Source organism: Hydractinia symbiolongicarpus, chromosome 4 (genome assembly GCF_029227915.1).
Source record: "Hydractinia symbiolongicarpus strain clone_291-10 chromosome 4, HSymV2.1, whole genome shotgun sequence".
NCBI lineage: Eukaryota > Metazoa > Cnidaria > Hydrozoa > Anthoathecata > Hydractiniidae > Hydractinia > Hydractinia symbiolongicarpus.
The window spans coordinates 11182416-11195320 of record NC_079878.1 but is presented as its reverse complement, the minus strand read 5'-3'; the positions used below and the strand labels follow the sequence as shown (position 1 = coordinate 11195320).

The 12905-nt window shown below is 33.0% G+C and overlaps 2 protein-coding genes across 2 annotated transcripts; both read right to left on the bottom strand.

Moving 5' to 3' along the window:
- Positions 1 to 117: 117 nt before the first annotated feature.
- On the bottom strand, positions 118 to 1735 carry LOC130641238 (40S ribosomal protein S8-like). Its single transcript, XM_057447957.1, has 2 exons — positions 971 to 1735; positions 118 to 765 (listed from the first exon to the last, which is right to left on the bottom strand). The coding sequence occupies exons 1-2, from the start codon at positions 1138 to 1140 to the stop codon at positions 186 to 188; spliced, it is 750 nt and encodes a 249-aa protein (XP_057303940.1). The 5' UTR covers positions 1141 to 1735; the 3' UTR covers positions 118 to 185.
- A 10177-nt stretch (positions 1736 to 11912) lies between these two features.
- LOC130642236 (uncharacterized) lies at positions 11913 to 12530 on the bottom strand. The gene has a single exon (XM_057449324.1). It carries the CDS (start codon positions 12528 to 12530, stop codon positions 11913 to 11915), a length of 618 nt encoding a protein of 205 aa, XP_057305307.1.
- Positions 12531 to 12905: the final 375 nt, after the last annotated feature.

Sequence of the window (12905 nt, the reverse complement as noted above, 5' to 3'; positions counted from 1 at the left end):
TTAAAATATTATAAAAAATATTTTTCTTGTTAATTGCTCATACTAACAGGACTTAAAAAGTGTTGAAAGATAGATTTTTACTTTTCAGAACATACATCACTAAAATAAACTAGAAAGTATCTTAAATAACTGATTTTTTTATAAAAAAGAAGACCTACAAATTTGTAATAACCTAAAACTTCAGACTATATATTATTTCCAAGTTTACTTATCATATCTATTAATTCTTTTCCTTCAACAATAACACCATCGCAATTCCCAACTTGACCTGGACGAGATGTAATTCTTGCAATAAGTTTCTTGCTGTTTAACAAATCAATAACATTAGCTTTAACTGTGTCTTCTACATCACTCATGTCTGAGTCTTTCGAAGCATCCAACAGTGAGTCGATGTTTAAATCATCTTTAATATCTGATGCATCAACTAAAATATAAGCTCCCTTTACCATTATTTTTTCTTCGCTGTACTTTTTTCCAGCAGCACTATAAAGAACATCCAATATAGGGAGACATTTTTCAATTCCTTGTGATTCTAGTACATATTTTCCTTTGCTTATATTTACAGCTTTCCATTTTTTATAACCACCAAAAGCTTTTCTTTCTTCTATAACATCTTCTGCTGACAATCGTGTATCGGCTGGTCTTCTGTCCACACGCCATTCAGCTTTTAGTCGACCAGTGACAGGTGTAGTTGAAAAAAATCTTGGAAAGAAACAGCGACAAGCCTTTGTTATCGCAGTTTTAGAAGTCATCTTTTTTAAAGACCTAAATGCATAACAAAACAATAAAAAAAATTCAATTTATGTTATATTTACCACCCTTGGGATTTTATACTACGAATTTAATTGCTTATAATTCGTATAAAAATCATATAAAATTTGTAGTGGTAATTAGTTATACGATTTTTAAAAAGTCCTATACGAATTTTATACTATTTTTATACGAATTATGATACAAATTATATTCTTACTTATACAAATTTTCATATGAATTATTAAGATTTTCCAATAAGAATTGCGATACGAATTTTTTAATCAATGGCCATACAAATTTCATTGCCCTGTATGCTTTCCTCCACAGATCCTCTTTATTTATTCGCCTCACCAAGTTTTCTAAATTTCGCACCTGATTTTTGAGCATTTTTTTAATTCTCAATAAGAACGTTGTACTAAAAGAAAGATTTATTTAAACAATGTTTTAACTGAAACTGTGAAATCGCGCATAATGCTAAAAAATAAAATAAGCATTCAGGAAAAACTTTTGAATATGCTGTTATAGTATAATTAGTATGCCACCTTTAACTTAAACATTTAATGTAGCTTGAAAAAGCGAATCACAGTATAACTATGCATAGGCCTTTATTAACCATGTTCATTCAGCAAAGGTTTTAAGACAGCATGTGTCGAAGGTATAGCCTAATTTACCTGAAAACAGCCATATTAAAATGTAACGAGGGTGCTGACTCGCCTAAAACGGCGTACATGTGAGGGTGGTCGCAGGGGATTTTCTTCAGGGTTTTCGTCTGTAACAGCCCGGAAAAACCTGGACCGGTCCAAAAGCGCCGAATTGTGCCCGAAATGCAACGTGGGGCGAGCTCATTGTTCTCATTTAAAATTTTGTCAAGAAGAAGGAATGTGCTATTTTGTCGTTGTACTTACAGTTTATTATTTGTGGGCTTTTATTACAGCTATTTATCGAATAAATGACATAAAAAACAGTCTTTCACTACCACTGCTCGACATTAAGGCTTTGGGGAGACGATGCGATTTTTTCATCCGCATGCAATGCGATTTTGTTGCATTGCATGCGGATGAAAAAATTACATCGTGAAGCCGGGTAAAATTATGGGATTTTTTTCGTGCAATGCGACTAAATTCGTCAAAAAAATTGTTGCACGAAATCAAATCGATTTGATTTCTTGCAACATTTTTTTGAATGTTGGAGACAACATACAGCAAAGTTTCAGGTTGTTGCTTCGTTTCCCATGGTTTGCAACATTTTTTTGCTGCATGATGATAATCTACCAATCAGAATACGGTTTTTTCTCCAATCATTTTCTGGATAATGCTGAATAATCATAACGGAAAGTTCATAGTGCAAGAATTGTTGTTGTTGTGTGGAAGAAAAGTTAAAAATGAACAAGCAAGAAAAACGAGAACTTGTAAACTTTTATCAAGAAAATCTAGTACTGTGGATAAACGACAATCCAGATCACAACAATAAACAGAAAAGATCATCTCCCCAAAGCTTTTGTGAGTGAAGAAAGTGATAACTTTGTTGCATATAAATTGTGAGACGAGAGCGACTTTTTGACCTTGCAATGCAACAAAATCGCGTTGCATGAGGATGAAAAAAATTGCATTGTCTCCCCAAAGCTTAAAAGAAAAAATTATTAAAATGGAAATACATGTTGAAAAAAACTGTTGATTCGAGTTTCTCCAGGCAAAATTTTAAGTTTCTTCCAAAACACTGGAAGTCGTCCGACAGCCTGTGGTTTTTGCAGTGTTTCCGGTGAGTCTGCACCCTCGTAAAATTTATAGCGCAGTAGTTTTATTTAGTGGCACAGTAGATTTATTTTAAAGTGGAGCCACAGTTTAGTGGTTATCACTCTCATACTTTGTGCAGGAGAGCGACGGAAAGTTGAACGGCCGCTAATAATAATATTTAATAAGCCTTCGATGAATCATAAAAATTATTATCTAAAAGAATATTTCGTTATTAAAGAAGTTTTTTTCTCTTATTAATGATATTATCTTTTTTAACTTAAATAATGATGAATTTCTTTTAAATTCTTCAAAAGGCGACCTTACAAGGATTAAAATACTGGCGCATTTTTTTATAAAATCATTAAAATAAAACTCGCAAATCCTTAATATAGCCTGGTAGCTGGTAAATGGTAGCAATTAAATTGTGCGATCTATTGTGAGTTCAGTAAAAGAATGATTGTTTATTTTTAGAGTTCAGTAAAAGAATGATCGTTTATTTTTAAGATTTTTTTAATTACAGCAACGTTTTGCGCGTGTGATGAATCGCACGCCTAAACAAATCTGCACGTGTGGGGGCGTGCGCGTGCGATCGCACGCCCCTCACGAAATGGCCTGGATGAGATACCAATTCAATTATCGTGGTGCAATGGACTCGAGTCGAAATCGAAATATCATGAACGTCTCCAATGCAACTAAAGACAACCACATCACAACTGTTATGTGAGCACGCAGCACAACATAACCAGACAAATTGCTTCTGCCTCAAGGTTTCCCTGACATTTCTTTTGGCTCATGTTATGTCAGGGTTTTAGTCCAGAGGTACAGTACAGTCCAGATGTAAGCGTACGCGTACGCTCAAGTTTCACACCTTTTTCTCGGAGGCGGTAGTTGTTTGTCTTTTGTTCTTATTAATTATCTTGCGAGTCTTGTAAGTCATTAACTTGCGCGTAATAAACAAAAGATTATTTAAGAAAAAATAGCTAATTATAACTGCGCGTAGCTATTGTTAAATAGTGTTAACATAACTATTTCCAATAGCATTATTGCAAATGTTATCAACTCTATCAATGTGACACGAAGAGTCATTGTTTAATATTTTTATTAAACAAAAGTTTTGCGTGGAAACTAAATAAACTAGCGAGAAGGCATTGTTGGTTGCGCGGGTTAAATAAAGCTTTTAAGCGATAGAAATTATTGAATTTCCGCGCCCGAAGGCGTAGGAAATTCTTTAAAACCGTCGTTTTTTCTTTCGGAGCATTTTTTGAGAAAAAATCGACCCTGGGATTTCACGTTGGTCCGTCACGGATGTAAACTTCGTACCCAAGCTCCTTAACTACTGTTGACGCTTCAGGCCAAAATTTGTATTTGTTTTCGACAAAATTTGACACAGTTAACAAAAAAAGTATGCTGAACATAATGGTGACATAATAATTTTGATTTTTGCCACCTTAAATGTCATTTTAGGCCAAAATTGGTCCAAAAATTAAAACTACTTCAGTTTCAACAAAAATTGGCAAAGTTAACAAAAAAAGTATGCTGAACATAATGGTGACATCAAAATTTTGATTTTTTTCACCTAAATGCTATTTTAGGCCAAAATTGGTCAAAAAATTAAAACCACTTCATTTTCGGCTAAATCTGGCACAGTTAACAAATAAAGTATGCTGAAAATGATGATGGTACAAAAGTTTGGTTTTTATCACCTAAATGTCATTTCAGGCCAAAATTTATCCAAAAATTAAAACTGCTTTATTTTCGACAAAAATTGACACAGTTAATAAAAAAAGTATGCTGAAAATGATGGTCACATCAAAATTTTGATTTTTTGTCAACTAATGCCGTTTAAGACCATAAACGTTACAATCGCAAGACTTTCAACCATGAACAATAGGCTGTATTTTTTGTTAGCAATTTCTTTTAAAATGTGAGTTTATTATGACACGTTTCGTTTTGTTTGCGTTTGTTCTAAGATATAATGTCACTGATGGGCTTTATCTTCAGAGGTTCATGCACCAAACCCCTTCAAATGTTTAGCACAATAACACAACGAATTAGCAGGTTTTCATCAAATATTTTGGTAGCGCGCGGAAATTCTTAGAGCCCCCAGGGCTTCTTGTTATATTTTAACAAAGATTGAAACTATAATTTTGATAGAAAAGCTATTTTAGATCGTGTTTTAGAAGTTTAAGAACAAAAAACGGCGATAGAAATGTTTTTTTAGATCGCATTTTGGAAGTTTAAAAACGAAAAACGGCGATAGAAATGTTTTTTTAGATCGCATTTTGAAAGTTTAAAAACGAAAAACCGCTATAGAAAAGCTATTTTAGATCGTGATTTAGAAGTTTAAGAACGAAAAACGGCGATAGAAATGTTTTTTAGATCGCATTTTAAAAGTTTAAAAACGAAAAACGGCGATAGAAATGTTTTTTTAGATAGCATTTTGAAAGTTTAAAAACGAAAAAACACTATAGAAAAGCTATTTTAGATCGCATTTTAAAAGTTTAAAAACGAAAAACGGCGATAGAAATGTTTTTTTAGAACGCATTTTAAAAGTTTAAAAACGAAAAACGGCGATAGAAATGTTTTTTTAGATCGCATTTTAAAACTTTAAAGTCGAAAAACGGCGATAGAAATGTTTTTTTAGATCGCATTTTAAAAGTTTAAAAACGAAAAGCGGCGATAGAAATGTTTTTTTAGATCGCATTTTAAAACTTTAAAGTCGAAAAACGGCGATTGATATGTTTTTTTAGAACGCATTTTAAAAGTTTAAAAACGAAAAACGGCGATAGAAATGTTTTTTTAGATCGCATTTTAAAACTTTAAAGTCGAAAAACGGCGATAGAAATGTTTTTTTAGATCGCATTTTAAAACTTTAAAGTCGAAAAACGGCGATAGAAATGTTTTTTTAGATCGCATTTTGAAAGTTTAAAAACGAAAAACCGCTATAGAAAAAATTTTTTAGATCGCATTTTGAAAGTTAAAAAACGAAAAACGGCGATAGAAATGTTTTTTAGATTGCATTTTAAAAGTTTAAAAACGAAAAGCGTCGACAGAAATGTTTTTTTAGATCGCATTTTAAAAGTTTAAAAACGAAAAGCGTCGACAGAAATGTTTTTTTAGATCGCATTTTAAAAGTTTAAAAACGAAAAACGGCGATAGAAATGTTTTTTTAGAACGCATTTTAAAAGTTTAAAAACGAAAAACGGCGATAGAAATGTTTTTTTAGATAGCATTTTGAAAGTTTAAAAACGAAAAACGGCGATAGAAATGTTTTTTTAGATAGCATTTTGAAAGTTTAAAAACGAAAAAACACTATAGAAAAGCTATTTTAGATCGCATTTTAAAAGTTTAAAAACGAAAAACGGCGATAGAAATGTTTTTTTAGAACGCATTTTAAAAGTTTAAAAACGAAAAACGGCGATAGAAATGTTTTTTTAGATCGCATTTTAAAACTTTAAAGTCGAAAAACGGCGATAGAAATGTTTTTTTAGATCGCATTTTAAAAGTTTAAAAACGAAAAGCGGCGATAGAAATGTTTTTTTAGATCGCATTTTAAAACTTTAAAGTCGAAAAACGGCGATAGAAATGTTTTTTTAGAACGCATTTTAAAAGTTTAAAAACGAAAAACGGCGATAGAAATGTTTTTTTAGATCGCATTTTAAAACTTTAAAGTCGAAAAACGGCGATAGAAATGTTTTTTTAGATCGCATTTTAAAAGTTTAAAAACGAAAAGCGGCGATAGAAATGTTTTTTTAGATCGCATTTTAAAACTTTAAAGTCGAAAAACGGCGATAGAAATGTTTTTTTAGAACGCATTTTAAAAGTTTAAAAACGAAAAACGGCGATAGAAATGTTTTTTTAGATCGCATTTTAAAACTTTAAAGTCGAAAAACGGCGATAGAAATGTTTTTTTAGATCGCATTTTAAAAGTTTAAAAACGAAAAGCGGCGATAGAAATGTTTTTTTAGATCGCATTTTAAAACTTTAAAGTCGAAAAACGGCGATAGAAATGTTTTTTTAGATCGCATTTTGAAAGTTTAAAAACGAAAAACCGCTATAGAAAAAATTTTTTAGATCGCATTTTGAAAGTTAAAAAACGAAAAACGGCGATAGAAATGTTTTTTAGATTGCATTTTAAAAGTTTAAAAACGAAAAGCGTCGACAGAAATGTTTTTTTAGATCGCATTTTAAAAGTTTAAAAACGAAAAGCGTCGACAGAAATGTTTTTTTAGATCGCATTTTAAAAGTTTAAAAACGAAAAGCGTCGACAGAAATGTTTTTTTAGATCGCATTTTAAAAGTTTAAAAACGAAAAGCGTCGACAGAAATGTTTTTTTAGATCGCATTTTAAAAGTTTAAAAACGAAAAGCGTCGACAGAAATGTTTTTTTAGATCGCATTTTAAAAGTGTAAGAACGAAGAACGGCGATAGAAAAGCTTCGTTTTATCACATTTTAAAAGTTAAAGAACGAAGAACGGCGATAGGAAAGCTTCGCATGTTAAAATATGTTTCGACGATAAAGAAATATTACTAAAAGTTTTAAAAATAGCATTAGTTTTTTTTTAAATATTTAGTTCATTGGATTTGTTGTTTTTTAAAAGAGCTTGTGTTTTTTAAATAAATCGAGTTTAAAATCGCGTTACTATAATTAGTTTCGTTGTTAAAAAAAATAAAAATTCAATGGCCTTCGCGTTTAATTTATTTTCGCGCAGAGTATTGTTTTTAAACAATGTTTCTTGCTATGCTTTTGTTCTTAACACGAAGCAATTATTTTCGCGCAATTTGAAAGGAACTCGCTATCCTATTGTTTTTTTTAATGAAAGCAATTATTTTTGCAAGTTGAGCGTACGCGTACGCTTACATCTGGACTGTACTGTAGAAACAACAAGTCTGTAGGGAGCCTCCTTCGTCAGCCGTTTAGGCAAGTAATGTGTTGATAAAAGTCATTATAGAATAAGAACACAAGTAATTAGCATGTGCCTGACGCTCAGGACATGTCGATGCACCTGACGCTCAGGGCATCTCTAGTGTAGTCATCATGTGAATAAGAAACATGCGCCTGACACTCAGGGCATGATGAAGCCCCTGACGCTCAGGGCATCTCTCATACACCTGACGCTCAGGGCATGGAAGAGAACACCATAATTAGTATGTGCCTGACGCTCAGGACATGTCGATGCATCTGACGCTCAGTGCATCTCATCTGTCTCATGCACCTGACGCTCAGGGCATGAAAACCCCTATAACGCATATCCTGACGCTCAGGTTATGCATTATATATTTGTGCATATGACGAAGCACGAAGAAGGCACCTTCATTCCTACCCATTCCCCAAAAATTTCCATAAATAGTCTACGCATACTGAATGTGTTGTATCAACTCATTCCAACAGAAATACATTGTTTCTATCAACTTGTGTTATTATTCTGGAACCCAAAGCAATTAAACATTATCAAATTTTGAAAAAGAAAACAAGAAACTTTTAAGAAAAATGAGTGCCATATTTGGATTTATCAGCAAAAATTATATAACATAGGAAACTTAGGGGCCATCAACAATCGATTTTCGTATGTTTTAGTGGCATTTGACCGTTAAACTTTCTACCCCCTCCCCCTCCCTCTTAACGGCCAAATTTTGAAAAATATTGTCCAGAAATAAAAGAAAATGAAAGCCAACTTTCATATGAAAACGGCCGTATCGTCTTCCTTCCACCACTATCTTTATGCGATGTTTGGTCTCGATTATCAAACATGATCTCGCTCAGCACTTATCTAAATGTACCGAAAACCAAAGTATAATAATATATAGCGTCGTGCTATTATATTATTATTATAAAAACAATCACTAGTAATTAACAACCTGCCACTTCATGCAAATATACAGTACTGGAAAAAGGTTGTTTAACATATCAAGCGCACAACGTGCGTGGACTCCCTCGATACGCGATGTACCGCGTTTATAATAATAAGAAACAATTAAATTAAATTGTTGTGATCTATCGAGAATCTAGTACCGTGACAAAATCCGTCTCGATGTATCGCAATGGTAGGTGATAATGAGAATAAAGAGAAAGTTTTTTAATGAGAATAGAGAGAAAGTTTCTCTCTGCTTTATCTTTTTTTCTATTTTAAATAGGCGTATATTATAAGAAAATTTTTAACTTTTGTATTTAATAAAGTAATTCGCATTACTTTTTTAACGTAATTTTTTTCTAACGCTACTTTTCGTTCTTAAACTATGAAAATGCGATCTCTAACGAAGCTTTTTTTGTTGTTGCTTTTCGTTCTTAAACTAAATGTGATTTAAAAAAACTTTTCTATTGCCGTTCTTTGTTCTTAAATTTTTAAAATGTGATCTAAAAAAGAAAGATTAACGCTAGCTTTATACCCTAGATTGTTATGCATAAGTTAAAAAAATATAACACAAAAGAAGTATAATTATATATTTAAACATCCGCGATCATTGTTGAATACACTCTTATTTTTAAAATAGTTCTATTATGAAAAAGTTTAATGGCCTCGATAGCTTCGAGAATGACATTAAGACGGATGCATCGCGAAGCCCTCTCAATACAATTTGAAATTAAAAAAAACGTCTATCACAGATCGAGAATACAGATACGCGATGTTAAACAACCTTTTCCAGTACTGTAACAAACTTATTAAAGATACATTTTAGTCCAACACTGCCTTTTTCTGTACTCCAGAATCCCAGAGTTTGTTGGTTCTCACATTATCTAAATCCAAAATTTGACGAATAAATACCAGGGTCAGTGGGTTACAGGGTTCAATTTATAACAACTGACTCCGTTTGCTGAAAATTGAGACAATCCCAATGGCTTGTGAAAAAGGCTTGATTGGTTATGAACGACGGATACTTCCTTGCGCAGCATTAAACGTGATAGTTCAACTACTTCTCTTATTCTAAAATAAAGAAGAATGAACATCAACACCTTAGAGGTTTTCATATCTTTTTAATGCCGTTAGCGTCCCCCTGCCCCCTTTAACGGTCAAATGCCGCTAAAAGATACGAAAATCGATTGTCGATGGCCCCTTAGAATGCCAAAAGAATATTAAATTTTATAAGAGTTTGACCATAATATCTAACTGCACTGAAAAATTCTCACTGCAGTTAATTTGTGTGGTCATTTCTTGGCTACTAATAAGAAGAGGCAGTTGTACTTAGTGTACAAACTGAAAAATTTGCATATTTCCATAAATTTTGGTGCTGAAATTAAATATGTTGGTCATTTTTGATGAAAATGATCAGAAAATTTTAAGCATGTTAATCCGGATCCAAGAATATCTTTGCGCCAGATGGGATAAATTCTGAGCATTAGTCTGTGCAATATGTGCATCTTGTGTCACATGTTTAGAGAAGGGTATAAACAATATAAAATCATTAAAAAAGAGAACAGGTTATAGCTGAAAAAGAGAACAAGTTATAGCAAAGCAAACGGGCAAAGGTAGTGTAGCTAAAACCTTGACAGATCTTTCGAGCGTGCTGAGATTCACTAGCCGATAGTTAACGCAATGGCTTTTAGAACATTTTAATTAAATGCGGCATAAGATTCAGCAAAATTTACATATTTACTACAATTTTATTCTTCGGCCACACACACACCACACAACCAACCTCTGTCAAACTCGTTCCCACGGCATTTTCGCTTCGTAATGAACTTAATGGGGGTGATCGACCGGCCCGTTTCCCTTCCCTCGTACCTTGCATCAGATTATAGCTTGACCCTAGCAGAACTGTCAAAAAGCACAGCACCGTTGAGAATAAATAGTCGACTCTGAACACCCATCCTCGTCTGAAGGTTTTGTTGCCTAATGTTAAAGCCGCTAGTGCTTATTCGATGGTTTGTCACAACCTCGTCCCCAGATCCATTTTTCTCTTTCTGAGAATCTCGCGCCGTCTCGGATATCAAAAAAGCGAAAATTGCCCTGGGAACGAGGTCGGGTTTGTCAAAAACGTAAAAACACCAGGGGCTAAGGCTTGCTGTACTTAATTTTACGGCTGCACTGATTCTGTGATTATTTGCTCACTGTGTACGCCCATTACGAATTTCTTGGAATTAAAGTTAGAATAATAATAATAACAAATTAACAATGGTAAAAAAACAAAAACAATACATATATATCAAATGTATTGTGTCTAACTAATTCTGCTTTCTTTCCTCTTCTCCGTCGTCGTCACATACTAATGAAGTCTGGTGTAGCTCTTTGTTATAAAGAATTACCACTTTAAATTAATTTCAATTAACCTCCTCCCCAGGTCTTGAGTCTCTCACCCGACGCTGCATTCTGGACGTGTTTGTCTCGGGAGATATAAAAAAACAGGTCCTGGGATCGAGGTTTAATTTCAATACCATTTGCAAATTTACAAAATATATACGGTTTTTAATTGACCACTTTTATTTTTATAACGCCCAATCACAGGGTGCATCGTCGTACCCATGTTTTTTTGTCTGACGCCAAAGCCATTAGTGCTTACTTGGCAATTAACAAGTTTCTTCGCACTTGGCCTCCATGTCAAAGAGGCAAGAAACTTTGACAACAAGGTATAGTGCTTATTAAATTAACGTCACACAGAACAGACTTTTCCGGAAATGTGTGTATTTGCTATAGAAAGGTTTAATAATTCATAACAAGGACAAATGCTGGATTGACTTTCAGAACAAATTTTTTGTGTATGTCCAAACCTCATTCCCAGATTTCTTTTTTTTCGTCCCGTCCCTAACATTAAAAAGAGAAAAAAAATTCTCTGAAATAACGGTGGATGTTAAAAGTAAATTCGTCACTTTACAATTACCGCAGATTTTTGTGAAATTTTTAAACCCATCTAAAGTGCTTGTTATTTAACCGTGTTATTTTTCGTAACTTGTATAATCTTATAAGTGGTTTGGAATTATCGTTATACAATGGTTGCTTAGTGCTTATAGCTTAAAAAAGGATTAGTCGAAAACTACACCATCTTGTAAACAAAGTGGAATTTGTATTAAGAACATAAAAACTCACGCTGATGTCGTACAATGTCATGCGAATGATATTTTCTTCACGAAAAGGGTATAATGTCTTATGATAAATTTCCCAAATAAAAATACCGATGCGTTTGACTCTATTTGCTGATACTAAATAGACGTAAGAGATCTAGAAACTACAGTACCGTAAATTCACAAGAAACCAAACCTAACATTTTCACATTAAGGAGAAGTGGAACACTTTCGATAAAATATACACGGGAACCCGTCATACATATTTCAAGCATATTTTGTGCCTCTTCAGCACAAAGTAGTGATTTCAAAGCCATTTTGAACAGAATAAACATCGTAAAATGTTGGATCATTGCGTGCTTTTTTTAAACTATTATTTTTTATCTACATTTTAATTATTACTTTTACATAAATAAACTTTTATTTTTCAACTTATGAACTTATTCTTACGTACTTTTTTTGTAACAAGAAACTTTTCTGTAAAGCATCAAAAGCTTCTAGTATGTTTGTGTTCGTTTTTGCCGAAACAGAAAAATGTTGATATTCAGCGCGTATGTCTTGAGAACTATATTTCCCATCGACTTCGTCTGAGCATAAGTCCGCTTTGTTTTCAAGCAAAACGATGGGTGACGAGTCTTTCTTTAATGTTGTTAATTCCTTTAGTCTTTTCTTGAGTTGTTTTAAACTATCGCCATTATTTTTTTCGTATACTAATACGTAACCATCCGCAGAAGCAAATTGTTTTTTACCATTTTTAGTTTTCAACTCGTTACTCGATAGTTCAATAATTTCTGTTTCAAATTCTCTCATCTTGTTTGAAACCTCTAAAAAAGTTAACAAAGTGAATGATTTTACTAAAGGGTCGTTTTTGCTTTCATAAAACGTATCTCCAACATATCGCCTTACAACGCTTGTTTTACCACAATCTTTGCATCCGACAACCACAATTTTGAAAGTATTTGTTAGCCTCGCACACAGAAATTTCCCGCTCAGCTTTCGGACCTTTCTTGCTACTCTGCTTCTTCTAAAGTTCCACGATAACATAAACATTGCGACGTGTCGACGACCAAAGATGAAAACAAAACGATTTCTTCCGTTCAAAAAAATAGAACCATTCGATTATGAGATTCAACGACACTAATAACAAGTCGTGCGCTACAAAGAAAATATATCAGCGTTTCGTAAACACGCAGTTTTTGATCGTTCAATAGTTATAATACACGCGGACAGTGAACTTTTATAAAAATTATGTTGACGTGCAAAAATGGTTTCTTTACGATGGTTTTATTTGATAAGCTATTGTTGTAATGTCCCTCTTTTATTATGTCCAGTAGCAGCTAATCAAATACCAATGCCAACCAACCTTGTCATTAACTGTTTTTAATTGTCAGTCACTTGAATCCTATTAAATATATGTAATTAAAA